At 42.5% G+C, this 18,843-nt stretch overlaps 1 protein-coding gene across 1 annotated transcript in view; it reads left to right on the forward strand.

Annotated features, from left to right (window-relative positions):
- Positions 1–18,843, forward strand: part of LOC143923750 (prolyl endopeptidase FAP-like) — a 166,299-nt gene that overhangs the window by 118,220 nt on the left and 29,236 nt on the right. The window contains exon 21 of the mRNA XM_077447579.1: positions 4,163–4,217. Coding sequence (XP_077303705.1) covers positions 4,163–4,217 — 55 coding nt within the window. The remainder of the gene's footprint in view (positions 1–4,162; positions 4,218–18,843) is intronic.

An 18,843-nucleotide genomic window follows, 5' to 3' on the forward strand; every position in this document is an offset into this window, starting at 1 on the left:
TATCTGTTTCAAACTTGGCACCGGTGAATAGAGCAATTGTTTTCTACTGAAACTGATACCATACCAGTCTTCTCAAACAAGCTATAACGTCATACAAAGAAACCCCGATTTCATCACTTGGTGGTTAATGATCCCTGGGAACACAGAATTACTCTTCAAGGAATAAACATTGAAGCTTTAGGTCTACTGAATAGCACAAAACACGTGGAAACTATTAAAAGGAATTGATTACAGAGCTGGATCGTGAAGTCTGTGGAATAAAAAGATGGCTGAATTTAATTGAAAGTAACATAATACAAAACTTACAAAGCAATATATTACTGTATACTGTACAGTACATAATAAGTTCAAATAGGGAAATCTGATTAGTGATGGACGAACGTTTCGCCCGGCGGTCGTTTCGCGGCGAATTTCCGACATTCGCGGTCCGCACGTTCGAACGCCTTTTTCCGTCGTTCGCCGCGGCGGACTTACGTGTTTAATGTATACAAGAACTTTAACCTTTGGTGACACGTTTATCATGTGATACAGGACAGCCAATTGAGACATGACAGCACATGGACACTTGGACATTCCCCCTAACCTATAAATACACCCGATCCGGTGGCCATTTTACATTCTTTCTTCTGTTACGATAGGGACAGGTTCCTGTGTGGAGTAGGGAGAGATAAACCACTAGCTATTTGGTACACAAAAGTTCTTTTCAGGACTGGTATAGGTGTTAGGTGTTGATAGGTTTGCTGTGCTGCTGATTCTTGCAGCAGCCTGAGTGTCTTTTGTTAGTTTAGAGAAAGGGAAAGGACGGTGTATGCTACAGGGACAGCCAGATTAGTCTTTCATCATCATCATCATCATCATCATCATTAGCTGTTACTATCAAGGTCCACAAAAGAGCTGTTCCAGTAACCACTAATCGTTCTCTTTTTTTGCCAATTTGTATAGGGACAGGAAGGAAGCAGTGTTGTCAGGCAGTGAGGGTAATTTTAAAGACTTGCTGTTATTATTAGTTCCACAAAGGTTCTTTTCAGGACTGGTATCAGTGGTACAGTAATAGGCTTGTACATGTATAATATTCTTTCTTCCAAATATAGAAAGGATATTATACTTGACTGCTGCCCTTCTGCTGCAGTCTGCTAAACATTCACAACTCACTTGTTCCACAAAAGTTCTTATAAGGACTGGTAACTTGGTATAGGGTGCTACGGTACATAGGCTTGAGTGCGGTACAGTCTGCTGTTCTGTAAGGACCGCTATCGGTCCACAATAGATAGGGTTGACGTGCACCACTGCTGACCGCTGCCCTATACTGCAGCAGTCCTTCAGCGGTATAGGGACTGACGTACAGTCTGCTAAACACTAATACACAACCTGCTTGGTCCACAAAAGTTCTTATAAGGACTGGTAACTTGGTATAGGGTGCTACGGTACATAGGCTTGAGTGCGGTACAGTCTGCTGTTCTGTAAGGACCGCTATCGGTCCACAATAGATAGGGTTGACGTGCACCACTGCTGACCGCTGCCCTATACTGCAGCAGTCCTTCAGCGGTATAGGGACTGACGTACAGTCTGCTAAACACTAATACACAACCTGCTTGGTCCACAAAAGTTCTTATAAGGACTGGTAACTTGGTATAGGGTGCTACGGTACATAGGCTTGAGTGCGGTACAGTCTGCTGTTCTGTAAGGACCGCTATCGGTCCACAATAGATAGGGTTGACGTGCACCACTGCTGACCGCTGCCCTATACTGCAGCAGTCCTTCAGCGGTATAGGGACTGACGTACAGTCTGCTAAACACTAATACACAACCTGCTTGGTCCACAAAAGTTCTTATAAGGACTGGTAACTTGGTATAGGGTGCTACGGTACATAGGCTTGAGTGCGGTACAGTCTGCTGTTCTGTAAGGACCGCTATCGGTCCACAATAGATAGGGTTGACGTGCACCACTGCTGACCGCTGCCCTATACTGCAGCAGTCCTTCAGCGGTATAGGGACTGACGTACAGTCTGCTAAACACTAATACACAACCTGCTTGGTCCACAAAAGTTCTTATAAGGACTGGTAACTTGGTATAGGGTGCTACGGTACATAGGCTTGAGTGCGGTACAGTCTGCTGTTCTGTAAGGACCGCTATAGGTCCACAATAGATAGGGTTGACGTGCACCACTGCTGACCGCTGCCCTATACTGCAGCAGTCCTTCAGCGGTATAGGGACTGACGTACAGTCTGCTCACTTCCTTGACCCAAAAAAGCACACCGTACTATATGCCCCTACCCTCCTCTTTGAAGAGGTTGAGCGGTGTCATATTTCTACTGGGGCTGCTTATGATATCCCTGTGCTGTGCTGACTTCCTCCTGGGGGTTCTTATTATGAAGGGATCACACTATCCCTGTGCTGTGCTGACTTCCTCCTGGGGGTTCTTATTATGAGGGGATCACACCATCCCTGTGCTGTGCTGACTTCCTCCTGGGGCTGCTTACGGTGCTGCTGTCAGTGCTGTATGTCACGGTGCTGCTGTCAGCGCTGTATGTCACGGTGCTGCTGTCAGCGCTGTATGTCACGGTGCTGCTGTCAGCGCTGTATGTCACGGTGCTGCTGTCAGCGCTGTATGTCACGGTGCTGCTGTCAGCGCTGTATGTCACGGTGCTGCTGTCAGCGCTGTATGTCACGGTGCTGCTGTCAGTGCTCTGTATTACGGTGCTGCTGTCAGATGCCTCTATCACGGTGCATGTGTCATTCCGGTATGTCACGCTGCTGGTGATCATCTCCTGCACCCTCTTCTTTGCCTACCCTGGTCCCTGACCTTCCCTCTCCTCCATTGCCTTCATTAGCTCCATAGTCCTGAATTGTTAGAACAATTTCCCAAATAAAATAAAAATGCTTGTAGTTATCGATCCCAAATTCACCTCATACATGTATTATGTCATTGTCCAGATGGTGGGACTACGTTTTACCCCCTAATAATTACCACGTGGCCGCAAATTCGACATGAAGGTTTGCAAAGTTCGCCTCCCATTGAAGTCAATGGGGCCCGCGGCGAACGTTCGGTTTCGCGAACGTTTGGGTCCGTTCGCATTTCGCTTTCGCGAAACGTCCCGTCGGAAGTTCGTCCATCACTAAATCTGATCTCCATTTGCTGATGAGCTACATGTCACAGCTTGCCCTTGCAGTTTAATAACAATGTGCATTTCTGGTTCCCTGGATGTCCTGGTGCCGAATACAGCACGCCATGGCGCCATAGACATGAACGAATCAAGGCAGCTGTGCGCACCTATACACCTCTATTTGCAAATATCACTACCTACATTTGGAAACATTACATCTGTGCATGTGCACTACTGTATGCTAATAGCAGAGCATAGCTGCATACAGCCATCTGCACCTATTCATCTTCACCTATTCATGCACTAAATTGTCAAAAGTATTGGGACACCTGCCTTTACATGAACTTTAATGGCATCCCAGCCTTAGCCCTTGTACACATGGTTGGACATTCTGACAACCAAATCCGTTGGATTTTGTCCGACGGATTTTGTCCGAAACTGTTGCATACACACGGTCGGACAAAGTTGTCGGAAAATCCGATTGTACATAACGTGATGACGTTATTTCGTTACGACGGGACTACGTTCAGGCTAGTAGCCAATAGCTTTGGTCTAGGAATTTGATCTGAGCATGCGTGGCACTTTGTCCGTTGGAGTAGGCTACACATGATCGGAGTATGTCCGTTCGGAGCATTTTGTCGGAAAAGTTTACGGACAAGTTGGAAAACTTGGTCCGTCGGATGCTCCGATGGAAACAGTCCGATGGAGAGCACACACAATCAGATTATCCGACAAAACGGTCCGATAGGACACATTCCATCGGAATCTCCGACCGCGTGTACAAGGGCTTAGTCTGTAGGTTTCAATACTGAGTTGGCCCACCCTTTGCAACTATAACAGTTTCAACTCTTCTGGGAAGGCTGTCCACAAGGTTTAGGAGTGTGTCTATGGCTCGCAGTCTCCGCTTTAATTCAGCCCAAAGGTATTCTATCACGTTGAGGTCAGGACTCTATGCAGGCCAGTCTTTATGGACCTTATTGATTATATATAGACTTTGTTCATAAAGGTGATACCGCTGTTAAGTAATAATTGAATATTATTGACTTTATAATTTCAGAAAATTCATTGAAATGGGATTTATTGATGAAACTCGAATAGCCATATGGGGCTGGGTAAGTATGGTGCACGCATGGTGTCATTATTGATAATCTTTGGTAAAAATCTTTTCTTACAAATGACAACTAACAGCTATGTCCCTGAATTCTCACTAATAATATCAATTCAGCTGATTTAGAAATTCATAGTCTATTAAGGGGTATGTGTTTCAGACAAACATGAAACTGGAAACTGATTTGGTATAAGTGCAATTACAGTAGTAATTTGAAAACCCATTTAACCAATTTTGCTATTCCTAACTAGAATTAGCTTTTTTGAGAAATCTGCAATTCAATGGTATCTATGCATGTCTTTAGAGCCATTGCTAAATTTGGAAATGTTCAATCAAAGAATTAGTTAAAATATGAGCTGGCATACTTGATAAACAAAAAACATTGTGCCAAAAAACATGGAATTGATTATCTTGAGCAGAATATTTGACTAAAGATGTCCATAAACTAATACATTTTCAAACATCTTATGGAAATTCTTTGTAGTTTCGAAGACTGGATGACTGTTGGTCTAAAGTATTTCAAAACTGTGTTTGATTTTAACGTTTAATTTTGAAATAAATGTAATTGCCCAAGCAAAAACCAATTGCCGGTAGTTAACCAGTAGTTAAAAATTCCATCCTGCTCTTTTGATTTTCTCATTACTGCAATTGAAAATGAATGTCAATTTGACCTCTCTAATAATTTGAAAATCACACAAACGTAAAAAAACGTAAAAACTTAAAAAGAAAATGTGTGAACAAAATTCTACTATTGAATGGCCAGCTTAATGGCGCATACACACGACTGGACTTTTCGATGGACTTAGTCCAGCGGACTGGAATCCGTAAAGACAATTCTATCGTGTGTGGGCTCCAGCGGACTTTTTCTTCCTAAAAGTCTGGCAGACCTAGAAATAAAACTTGCTTCAAATCTTTCCGACGGACTCGAGTCCGGTCGTCTGTGTGCTAGTCTGACGGACTAAAACCAACGCTAGGGCAGCTATTGGCTACTGGCTATGAACTTCCTTATTCTACATCATCATGTTCAAATCCGTCTGACTTTTGGAGTGATCGTGTGTGGCCAAGTCCGTTCGCTTGAAAGTCTGACGGACCTCAGCTGCAAAGTCTGTCGGATTGTCCGCTGGACCAAGTCCATCAAAGTCCGGTCGTGTGTACGCGGCATAAGAAATATGTCACTTAGAGGCCCCTCTAAACCCAATAGTAAAAATATTAGACTGCATGAGTTTGAGTTTAATTGGCCACAGCAGCCATTTTAATAAACAAAATAATATAATAATTACCAAGAGAAATAACTTTACAAAATAAAATTTAACAGTAATTGGCCAGGAAGGTGGTCTTTGGACCAATATTATTGCTTAGCCAAACTACACTGGCTGGAAGACCTCTTACTTAAACCTCAGCCAGTGTCCTTGGGAACTGACACTAGAGGGCTCCAAACCATACCCCTTTACTAATAATACAAATAACTTAACTAAATATAATTATTTTTTTTAATTCTTTATCAGTTTTTTCATCATCTGGGATTATTAAGGTCTATGCAAACAGTAGCCGTAGAGTTCTGTCACGTACCTTCTAGTAGCGAGCCCGGATTGCGGAAAGAGGCCTCCCTTATGACTCCCACTACCGGTCTCCTGGCAATGTAACAGGGAACACAGAAGTAAGGAGGGGTACAGGTGCCTGGCAGGATCAACAGATGAGTAGAATGGGTAGGTGAAGTTCAGTGGAGCAGGTAATCACAGCGAATGGAACAGCAGGTAATTTACAGCAGAAAACACGGTTCAATGGAACAGGTAACTTGCAGCAGATGAAAAGCAGTGCAGGGAAGTGGGCACTTGCAGCCGGTGAACAGTTCAATACAAGCAGGTTACTTGTAGCAGATGACACAGTTCAATATAGGCAGGTATTTGCAGTAGGTAAACAGTTCAATATGAGCAGGCACTTGCAGCAGGTGAACAGTTCAATACAAGCAGGTTACTTGTAGCAGATGACACAGTTCAATATAGGCAGGTACTTGCAGTAGGTAAACCGTTCAATATAAGCAGGCACTTGCAACAGGTGAACAGTTCAATACAAGCAGGTTCACCTTAAGCAGACGGATGATCAAAGCAAGCCGGGTCAGATATCAGATTGGAAGCGAAGTACAAGGGAGCAGGCAGGAGAATCGTCACAACAAGCCGGGGTCGGGTGCAGGCAGATAGCAGATGGGTCACAGGTAAGCCGGGTCAAACAGGAACAAACACTACGGATCAGGTCTCACAGGTATAACGCTGTAGAGCAGACAGCAAAGACTATTGGCAAGAGGCTAGTTTAAATAGGCCGTTTGGCGCCAACACGGACGCACGCACGCGACCGCGCACGTGCCCGCGCACGCGCACCTGTGTACGAACGTAAGGGCGTTCGTACGATCGTGCGTACCCGCGACGATCCTAAATCAGAAGACCTGGAGGACAATCTCTTCATGCGATTTTCATGACAAGTTCCTTTCGCCCAAGGAACCTTGACAAGCTTAAATTATAATTTTTTCAGTACTAATGGAAAAAATAGACAAAACAAAAAAGGGGTGTGGGGGGGTAGTTCCTCTCTTTGGTGTATCACAGCCATGAGATCTTCCATTAGTTAAACTTCATTGATCTTGACAAACCAAGTTTTAATGGAAGGGGTGTGGATTGTTTCCAGAATAGTGGAATATATGCCTTTGGGGCATTCAGCAAATGAAATAAGAGGGAGTGCCTGTAACGTTTTGAGAACATGGGGTTCAAATGCAGCAGCAAAGCAGTGGCATCTGAATATAAGTAAAACTCTGAATCTAGTGTTTGATTTGAGACCAGAACTCTTTAAGACCCTCACAGGACCAGAATACGTGGAGCATAAAAACTAAATGTAGTTCAACAGTAGTTCTTTGACCCAAAATGAGTGCTTAGCAAAACTATACTGACTGGTTCATCTCTTACTGAAAACCCAGCCAGTCTCTTTGGGAATTGGCACTCACCAACATTCGAGTCCTCCATACCATCAGACGTGCCCCCTTCACTAAAATCACCCTGCCGATTTTCCAGTTGCCAAAGACCCCTTACCCATCCAACTGCTCTGATGCATGATCATCCTTAAAGTGTTTGTTACCCTACATATTTCTGATATGTGCCTGCTATACCATGTAGTTGTATGATAAAGTATCCTCTTCTCTTTGTATTACTTCATTTATGTGAAATCCCCGGTTTGCCAGTCTCCTTGCTTTCCTGTTAAAAACTAACCGCACTAAGCAGGAGAACACACTGTAGTCGGCTCTCTAGCTATGCTGGGAACTCTGGGAAGTATGCTCTCCTTCAATGATCAGACTTGTCCTGACAGGCCTGCTCTTATGTAGCTGAGAACAAGGGGAATGTGATCACATAAATAAAAATAAAAAAGGGAAAAATGTATACAAAACAAAACAATTTTTTTTTGCCTTTCGTTGCTATTTTTAGCTGAATGGATTATTTTGCAAAGTGATCGTTTACAATAACTTTAAGTCAGTAATCACAAATCACAGTTCTGCAGAATCTTTGCAGCTTCTCCCTATCCAGCTAACTGAAATATGTGGAGTATATGAATGTGTGTGTGACGTCTAGGCCTATTTTTTGTACTAAGACAATGTTGTCTTTCTTATGGTGGCAGAATTTTTTTTCATTACTTGTGTACTTAATAAAGATTTTTTCATGTTTTTGGATTTTGTGTAGATTTCACTTACCTGGCACCGGAGCCTGATATGATGAGAAAGGCCTCTCTTACACCTTTGACCCGGGGCCCCTGATAGTGTAGACAGGAAGCACAGGAGTACAGAGTGGCACAGGTGCCTGTATGTCTTGCTAGCAGCAGAGCAGGTGTCCACGCTGGGCAGGAAAAGTCATCAGAAGGCTTCAGCAAGCAGGCAGGCAGCTGGTACTGGTGACACCAGGCAGAGTAGCAGCGTCAGGCAGGCCGCGTCACAGATGGGATGGATCAGATACAGGGCACAAACAGGAGCGTGGTTAGGAAACAACCCGGGTCTGGAACTGATCTGTGAAGCAGGAGCCAAAAGAGCAGACAGAAGCGGAAGGCGAGAACAAGCTGCGGTCGATGCAGGTGGAGTTCAGAGAATGGTCAAGACAAGCTGGGTCAGCAAATGGGAGCAGGGTACAGATCCACAGGATCACTGGTTACACAAGAGGCTGAAGACAAAGCAGCCCTGATTCTGAGCACTGGCTGAGTTTAACCACTTGAGATCCGCGCTACAGCCGAATGACGGCTACAGCGCGGATCTCCTTTTCCCGGACTACGTCTATTGACGTAGTCCCGTGCACGAGCGTCCTGCGCGCCCCCTGAGGGGCGCGCGCGGCGCGCTCTGTGATCGGCGAGTCTACGAGACTCGCCTGATCACCGATCCGTGCAAGGGGTCGATCCCGACCCCTTATCACGTGATCGGCTGTCAGCCAATGACAGCTGATCATGTGATATAACGGAGCCGGTAATCGGCTATTATTCCTCCTCGCGCTGACAGCGCAAGGAGAAAAAAAAAAGCCGATCACCGGCAGCCGTGATCGGGACATCAGTCCCGATCACGGCCAGCCCTGCCAGTGCCCACCTGCCCCCTGCCAGTGCCCACCTGCCTCCTGCTTTGCCTGCCTAAATAAAAAATGTGTCCCCCCTGTCAGTGCCACCCAGCAGTGCCCATAGTGCCACCCAGCAGTGCCCACAGTGCCACCCAGCAGTACCCACAGTGCCACCCAGCAGTGCCACCCAGCAGTGCCCGCAGTGCCCACAGTCTGCCTCAACAAAGGTGCTGCACCCCAGTGCCACATATCCGTGCCCAGCAGTGCCACCCATCAGTGCCCAGCAGTGCCGCCCATCAGTGCCCAGCAGTGCCACCTATCAGAGCCACCTATCAGTGCCACCTATCAGTGCCCATCAGTCCCATCTATCAGTGGTACCTATCAGTGCCCCTTAGTGTCACCCATCCGTGCCACCCATCTGTGCCACCCATCCGCGCCATCTTATCTGTGCCCGTCTTTGCCCATCGGTGCCGCCTTATCTGTGCCCATCGGTGCCGCCTTATCTGTGCCTATTAGTGCCGTCTTAACTATGCCTATCAGTGCCCACCAATGCAGCCTATCAGTGCCCACCAATACAGCCTATCAGTGCCCACCAGTGCAGCCTATCAGTGCCCACCAGTGCAGCTCCCAGCTGTGATTAAATACCACCAAAAGAAAGCTCTATTTGTGGGAAAAAAATGATAAAATTTTCATTTGGGTACAGTGTTGTATGCCCGCGCAATTGTCATTCAAAGTGCATCAGCGCTGAAAGCTGAAAATTGGTATGGGACTGAGGGGGGTTTAAGTGCCCAGTAAGCAAGTGGTTAAATAGCCCATTTGGCGCCAGCATCTGTCACAGGTGCACGCAAGTGAATATGTTTGAGCCTCTGCACAGAAGTCCTCCAGGGGTGTTATCTTGTCTACTTGTTTGCCCATCCTGACTTTTGTTTTGGTTTACTCAAGCCCTGGATGCTCAGATACATGGTCCTTTTTGACAGGTTGGCTTCTTTTGTATATGACCACAGTTTGACCATGAAGCCCCATTGGATGTAGTTTCAGTGAATGGGCAATTAACCATAGGGTTAGATAGTAACCTATGTCCATAAAGTCCCTCTGTTCTTATTTTACTGAAAACCCAGCCAGTCTCTTTTTGGGAGCTAGCAATCACCAACATTTAAGGGCTCCATAACATCAGATGTGCCCCGCTTTACTTAAATCACCCCACTTATTTTTCAGTTTCCAAAGATCCCTTACTCATCCAGCTGCTTTGATAAATGATCAGCCTTAAGTGAGTAATCACAAATAACAGGACTGCAGGAATCCTTGCAGCTTCTCCCTACCCAGCTGACTGCCTTCCTTTTTTTTAAGTCAAAGCTTCCTTTTTAAACTTTTAGAATTTTTCTTGGGCCTGATTCCTCACCACAGTCATGTAGTCTCTCCATCAAGCCTACTTTCTTATGGACTAACTTTAGTTACCGATGCATGCTGATCGCAAAAGGCAAGTGAAAATCCACCCCATTCTTATTGCAGGAATACAGAAAAGCATTAGCAGTTTCTAAAAGAACCATTTGACCCAAAACTGAATTTTCTATTTTTTGTAGTTGCTGGAAAGTTCAGTTACCTGACATTGAGAGTTTTTCATCCTGTGCTGGGTTTTTATTTGCTTTTATATTATGAATATTATTGATAATGCTTGGAACTACCAACTATGCCAGGAACTTCCAGGTAGAAGAAACAGAGATCAGGGAGATCACACTGTTGGAATATCAATGACACATAAGGAGCTTAGCTTCTCCTATAATTATGATATTTTTTGGTGGTCTGAATAATCACTTTTATTTAACATGCAAGTAAATGCCCTCATCCATAACACCATATATAAACATATGTACTGTACATACATAATTATTCCATAAAAGATAAGAAACACACTTAGTTCCATGAACATCAGTACTGTTTGAGCAATAAGTATTAATTATGATACTTCAAGTCATTTTATTGCTCAAGATTAGTTGTGTAAATATGCACTATCTAGTGAAACGCTTGTTGTTTATTGAAAGGTTTTAATATTAATCTGGTTGACGATCAGTTGTATACGACTTTGGTGTTTTATTTCCATCACTGCTTTTATAGTGCACCCATTAAGAGCTCATGCAGAGAAATGTCCCTTTCAATACAAGTTATTTGTTTAGTGTCGACTACAAATACTGATAATCTCAGGATTCCGCAAAGCTGGTCATCCATATTTTTCCACGTTGGAAAGTTGCATAAAACTGGATTAAGTACCAGGCTAGGTTACCCATAATGCTCTGCGACACCTGTTGTTGCTGGGTGTCTGTATATAGGTCTCTATAATGCTGTTTACTTTTCTGTCTTGATTGACTAGGCAGGATGTGAGCTCAGACATGAAATCTGCTTTAATGTTTTTATGCTCGCCTGTTAATGTTTTAGTTGTGCCACATAACATACACTTTTAATGTACATACTGATCATTTCCTATAGACAGGTTTTTATTTTATGTGCATACATCATTGCATGGCAGTATATTTTAATACGTCGTTTCATCTGCACAGTAAATCTGATTTTTCAGGGTGGAGGTGAGTTGCAATTTTATTGTATCTTTTTATGAACCTATAAGCAGCATCTTCTTGATCAAACACTGCCTGCATTAGTGGAACTACCATCATGACAGCTATGCAACAGCTATAGGGGCCAGCAGTACTGGTGCAGTACGGAACCCTATACGAGATCTTTCAACTTCACCATACTCTGCAAACCTGACAGGCTGTAGATGAGTAGAGACCTGAGCTTAGAATTCTGGCAATTATTTTAAGGGTTGGTGTAATAAGACATACAGCATATGGCAGTATGTCAAGATTATTATTTAGTCCCACTCTAACAATAATATACAATGATCTGCTTGGTCAGGGGTTGAAAGGTTGGGCCAGCACACATAGTAAAAAGCCCCCCCCCCCAAAGAGAGGAGGACTCTAAAGGGAAAGAAGGGAGGGGGCTGCGCTGAGAAATTGATTCTTCTTGGAGTAGTCACATTTCGAACAAGTTCAGAGAAACAAGTGAATTTAAAAAAATTATGGAAATTAAAAACACTGCATGTAAGATTTTAAAATATTTAATTTTTTTTTATTTTTCCAGAAACTTTTCACGTTTGTGACAGGGAATTTTTATTATATTGAGACAGGACGTTATTTACTAAATAAATTAGCTGTCTGTTTGGTCAGTGACAATACCTTTCATCCTTCCGCTCAGGTGGGGCTGTGACCTCAGAGTGGTGTCGGAGTTATGTAGAATCCCTGAGCAGATACTTATTATGCAACCATTGAACTGATAACTCTTGTTGCTCATAATGATCAGGTAGTGTCTGAAGGCCTGTCTGTATTCTAAATCTAATCCATTAAAATTGACAAACATTTTAAAAACAGCCATAAAAATTAAACTGTTCTAACATAACTGCAGGCACCATAAGATGGCAGTATATACCAGAACCTCTTCAAATGACATTCAAGATTGGCCCCAAGAGCACTTTGGATTTGACCTGAAAGTCTTTGCTTTCTTGGTGAAGGATAGAAACACACCACCCCACATCAGCACAGTGCCCCCATGTATCCAGAATCCTGAACATTGTCTATGCAGAGGAAAGGGGCCAGTGTGTGCATATTCTCCAAACGTGCTGAGTGATATTAGCATGCTGGATTAGTGAAGGTCTCTGGTTCATTCTACGTGCAGTTTAAAAATATTCTTTATAAGCATTGACACATTATGGTGTCTATTGTTATTTCTACTGTTATTTTAAAAGACCAGATTTTTCCTACTGTGTGACACCTAGACAGAGAGAGATCCTTGCTTTTCTTTTTAGTTAAGCCAGTGTTGTCACCCATCTAAGAGATTTATCCAAGTATTCCTTTGGAGGAAGAATAAGAAATGCCAAAATGTAGATCATATTCCTGACCCTCCACCAGCTAACTTCCAACTCCACACCTGCCTCTTCCTATGACAGCAGCTGTAATTCAAACACTCTAATTTATATTCCCCTTCATCCCAAAGTTTGAAAGGCCTCCCTTTCTCACATGCTCTTTCTTTAACAAACTCGCCTCTCTCCATTACCTTTTTATCTGCAGCTCTTTTAATCTACCTGCTGTTGCTGAAACCTGGCTTCAGGAATCTCACTCTGCCTCTCCAGCTGCCCTCTCTCTCATGGTGGCCTCCACTGGAATTATTTTCCCAGTCCCAGTGGATGAAGAGAGAGTGGAGTTAGAATCCTTCTAATCCCTCTCTGTCCCTTTGCTCTTTTGAGGCTCACTGTAATCATCACCTTCTTCTAGTTTCTCAGAGGATTGCTGTGATCTGTCGGCTTTCTGGAGCAGTATCAAGCTTCCTTGGCATCTTCTCTACCTCACTTCCCTATTTTCTCTCCTCTGAAATACCCATAAATCATGAGATGTCAACATCCCAGTTAATGTTAACACTTGGACCAAGCACAATGGATGCAAATTTCTATTTACTTTGATGGCAACATCCATGATCTTGCATTCTCCCACTCCTGTACTTCTTGCATCCTCTTCAACACTGCATTTCTCCTCTTTAATCACTGCTATATTACCTTCATGTTCTCCCTTTCTTTAACCTGCAATCTCTCCAACCAACAAACATTTATCTGTAGAAACCTTAGTTACTTCTTTAACTCTTCTCTAATCTGCAACAGACTACCTCCATGAAAAAAACTCACCCCCTGTCCTGCTCTGAACTGACTTCTTCTGTCTTAAACTTCTTGCTTTCATCCTCCCTGGACATACTTGCTTCCCTTACTACAGGCAGCATCAGGCCCAGGCAACTTGAAATTTGGCAGACAACAGCAAAAGTCTAAAAATACTTCTTGGGTGAGTGTGGCATAAAACTAAACCCTGTCCAGGCTTCATTTTTTTAAATTTGCCCTTCAAAAAATAAAATTCCTGCCTCTGTATTGACAAGCATATCTAATTCATCTCTCTTATTGACATCCCTTCATTCAATGCTCACCAAATTTTTCTGCCTTTAACTTTCTACTTCTTCCTCTGCTGCCTCTACCCACTAACTCTCTCACTGCCCAGGAGATTACCAGTTATTTCAAAAATAAGATTGATGGTATCTCTCCACTCTCCATATTTCCATCCACTTAACATGCCATGCCTACCACTACATTCAAAACTTTCCTCTTTTAACTTTCTTACCATAGAGGAGGCTGGTAAAGTTTTTCTAACACCCATCTAACCATCTGTCTCCTGTTCTCTCACAACTACCAAAGTCACACGTTTGCTCCCTTCTACACCCACTAATGCACATTTTACTTTTCTCCCTCTCCATTGACACATTCCTCAACCCTCTAAAACATGTAATTGTAAGCCCCATACGTAAAAAGCACTTTCTGGATCCCACCAGTGTGAACAACTTAATACCCATCTCCTTGCTCCCATTTACCTCCAAACTTAGAATGACTAGTCTGCAACAGTCTGATTTATCCTCTCCTCAATAACAACCTTTTAGACCCTTTTCAGTCTGGCTTTAGCCCCAACAATGCACAGAGACGTCCTTCTAAAAATCACTAACAACTTTCTATCTGCTAAAACCAATGTCACTACTCTATATTCTTACTTACTGACCTTTCTGCAGCTTTTGATACAGTTGACCACCTGCTTTTCCTCAGAAAACTCCACTCCTTTGGCCTCTGAGACTCTGCTTTTTTTCTGGTTCTCCTTTTATCTAGTTCATGGCACCTTCAGTGTCACATACAACTCTACCTCCTTCTCTCCTCTTCCTCTTTCCATAGGGGTCGCCCAAGGTTCTATCCTTGGGTGCCTCCTATTCTCTATTTACACCTCCTGCCTGGGTGATAACCTTCGGCAGCTTTAAATACCATTTCTATGCTTAAATCACCTATCTAACTTGTTTCTTCTTTGCTCAACCAGTCAGTCTCCACGTGCCTCATTAAACTCAAACTCAGTCTTTCCAAACCTGCACTGATAGTATTTAACCCTTAAATTCAACAGTGTCCCTTGATCGGATTATTAATTTATTTACTCTGTAATTCACTGAGAATCAACCACTAATTGGTTGCTGTGGACAACAAAAGAAGTTGCTTCCCATTGCCCCCAAAAATAGAAGTTAAATTTGGTGTTTTTAGTGTTGAATTAAATGTGACAGTTGTAAACTGTCGGGATGTCTTCCACTATTTGGTCAAAGGTTTATGGACACCAGACCATCACATTTACTTTATGGTGATGACTGTATGAACACCCTTCCAAATGATTTCAGGTGTTTTCAGTGAAAGATAATTTAGATAATTTTACAACGGTTTAGGGAAGGCCTTTCCATTCCAACATGACTGCATCCTTGTGCACAAAGCCAGCTCCTTAAAGGCATTGATTGATGAATTTAGTGTGGATAAACATGAGTGGCCTACAGAGAGCCCTAACCTCAACCCTACTCAACACATTTGGGATGAGTTGGAACTCTGATTGTGATCCAGGTCTTCGGGTCCAACATTAGTATCTGATCATAAAAATTCTATTTTGTCTGAATGGACACACATTCCCACAAACATACCCCGCAGTGTTGTGAAAAGCATTAGCAAAAGCATAGTGTAAAGCATAGTCTAATAGACTGTCCAACAAACTCATAGGTGTAACAGTAAGGTGTTCACAAAATAATAGTGTATTATCACCTGAAGATATATATTAAAAAAAAGAAACGCTGAAAACCTACAAGAAACCCTGTGCCAAGTCCCATCTTCTATGTCTGCGCCTCACAACAGCACTTAAATGAAAAAGGAGAAAGCTGCCTACTCTGGGTCTTCTAGCCTCAATATATTTTTATTATTCCACCTGGTACAAAGCCAACCAGCTGAGATCAGGTCTGACTTGCACCAGGTAGAATAGTAAAAACATATAACGGCTAAAGGATCCGCAGCAGGTGGCTTTTTCCTTTTAAGTTTGAACGCTAAAAGTTGTATTTGACTTTGAAAAAAATGTTAGTCAAAGTTCAAGTTTTCCCAACTGTTATCTGGCTATTTATTCTAGTTTGTTATGTAATTGCCCTTATTTCATGCACTTTGGACTGATATATACTCATAGCATGACTGAGTCAATTTTGGGAAGATCTGATAAAGATTCAAGGTAGATTTCAAGAATATTCAGTTAACTGTATTGATATTGCAACCTTCCAGATACAAAAATTAATACTGGCAACTGAAAACTATAAGATACTGTTTAAATTACTTTTCCAGGTTTATGGATAATTCTTTTAAGACTTTTGATACTGATTGCATTTTATGAATATGAGCCATTGTTTAGCATACATGGCAGCTACAGTATTTAAGGACATCTGCTTTAAAACAATCAGAAATAAACCATAATAGACCAGTTACCCTAAAACTAAATAAGTAACAATTGCAAAATATGTTTCTGTTGTCCCTTCACTTACAATTATTTTGATTCCAATTATGTATGGATAATTTCTGGAAATAATTTCTGGAACCATAAGAAGGGGGTAAAAGCACCCAAAAAGTGCCACTGCCGAATTGCTTTGCAGGCGCTTCAGCAGCACTGCATATGGATTTCAATGAGCTGAAGGAGGTGGAAGAGGGCAAGCCAATCCTTCACATTCCTTCTTCCGTGTACCCCTAAATTATTGAAAGCTATGGGCAAGCATCTAAGAGGTCTTGCATTACAATTATTTATTATGGTGATATTTAATAAGGAAACGTGTACTTCAAAGGTAAATTTTGTAGTCCCATTAAGGTTGAACTCTGGTCAAAAGAAAATTTTCATTTTCTGCCTGCTTATGTTAATCTATTATTTGTTTTGTGAATCTTTCCTAGTTTGCAATGTAATCCAGAACAAAAGATGCTTTTAATAAAGCACAGGGATGTGGCCTCTCCTCTTGACCAGTGTGACCAGTCATGTAACATCCGTTATAATTCATTGAAAGCAGGTTGTGGTCCCCTGATCTTTCCTGTGAACACCCTTTACTAGTCAGTTTATGTAATAGTGATCCTGTATAGGCCATCTAAAGGCCTTTTACATAAGGCACTGCAGAGATATTTCCTCCCAGCTGGTTGGAGATTTGAATTTTTTTTTTCATGTAGTAGTACATGGGAAGAGGGAGATATGGGTGCAAGGTATGAATAATCCTGAAGCCCATCCTGAAACGTAGACTTCTTCTAGAAATTCTAATTGTTGTGATTTACGATTGGTGGTGAATTTAGCTACAGTGGTCTTTTTAGCCTATGTGAGCCCCTAAAAGGAATACATAGGGGCCACAGTAGCGGTGTGGAGATCAGCTGGAGGAACCCCTGAGCAAGGCCAGGGACCAGGAGATCGACACTCACAGAAGTTTTGGCTTTTTTAATAACTTAAGGACCGAGCCTGTTTTTGAGATCTGTTGTTTACAAGTTAAATTCAGTTTTGTTTGCTAGAAAATTACTTAGAACCCCCAAACATTATATTTTTTATTTTTCAGACATCCTATAGAATAAACGGCGGTTGTTGCAATACTTTATGTCACACCGTATTTGCGCAGCAGTCTTATAAGCGCAATTTAGTGGGAAAAAAACACATTTTTTAATAAAAAAATAAGACAACAGTAAAGTTAGTCCAATTTCTTTTTATATTGTGAAAGATAATTTTATGCCGAGTAAATTGATACCCAACATGTCATGCTTCAAAATTGTGCCCGCTTGTGGAATGGCGACAAACTTTGACCCTTAAAAATCCCCATGGGCGACGTTCAAAAATTTCTACAGGTTAACAATTTTGAGTTACAGAGGAGTTCCTTTGCTAGAATTATTGCTCTCGCTCTAACAATCGCGGTAATACCTCACAAATGTGGTATGAACACGTTTTCATATGCATGCGTGACTTAAGTATGCTTTCGCTTCTGCGTGCGAGCTCGGCGGGACAGGGCACTTTAAAAAAAAGTATATATTATTTATTTCACTTTTTATTTTTACACTGTCCATTTAAAAAAAAAAAATGGGTCACTTTAAATCCTATTACAAGGAAGGTAAACATCCCTTGTAATAGAAAAAAGCATGGCAGGGCCGCTTTAATGTGAGATCTGGGGTCAAAAAGACCTCAGATCTCACATTTACATGCAATAAGTGAATACAAGTGAAGTGAATACAAATGCAATAAGTGAATGTTTGACGACGCTTCCGTCCTCCAATGTTATGGAGCCGAGCGGGGGCCATCTTTCCCTCACTTGGCTCCATGTCTCAGAGGGGAGAGGACCCCGATCGTCTCCGCCCCTACCGATGGCTACAGTAAGTGGCGGAGACCACCGGGGAGCGGCGGGGAAGCACCTCTCCCGCCGCCAATAAAAGTGAACTCGCAGGAAAAAAACGCTGCAGAGACCACTTTTATCTGAAAGCGGACCTCCCGCTGTTTAAAAAGATACTGGGGTTAAATCTGCCATAACCCCAGTGTTTAACGTCAAACAGCCAATGTACAATGAGCAGTTTGTAAGTGGTTAAGAGACTTTAGAGGAAGATGTCGCCTATATGGATTGGCCCTTATAGAGGTGCACGAGATCTACATATATGCATACATACATGGACAGCTTTAAACTACAATTTTAATTTAGTGACAGTTTAATTTTAGTTGCCTTTTATATGCGTGTCAGCACAAGTCTGACCATTGGAGGACAGTCAGATTGTTCTCCAAGCATAGCCAGAAAACTGACTATACTGGGATAGTTGTTCTCTCATGCCTAGTGTGAATATTTTGAAACAGGAAAGCAGAGGGACTGGCAGGATCACCAGGAATTTCACACAAAGGAAGAAATACAAAGAGAACAGTATACTTTTTAACAAGTACATGGTACAGCAGACAGATACCAGAAATGTGAAATGTTGAGGTGACATATTCTTTAAGATTTGCATTTAGCGCTTCCAGCCTGGAGCATAAGGGTACTATGTAGGCTAAATGAAAGCTGGATGCGAAATGTTTATAAAATGCTCATGTTCTTCAGACTAGCTATTACAAGCAAAGAGTAAACATTCTCATTGTGTTTAACTAGTTGCCGACCGCCGGC

Source organism: Lithobates pipiens, unplaced genomic scaffold (assembly GCF_037356315.1).
Source record: "Lithobates pipiens isolate NorthernLeopardFrog02 unplaced genomic scaffold, aLitPip1_a1.2 Scaffold_22, whole genome shotgun sequence".
In the NCBI taxonomy this organism is placed as follows: domain Eukaryota; kingdom Metazoa; phylum Chordata; class Amphibia; order Anura; family Ranidae; genus Lithobates; species Lithobates pipiens.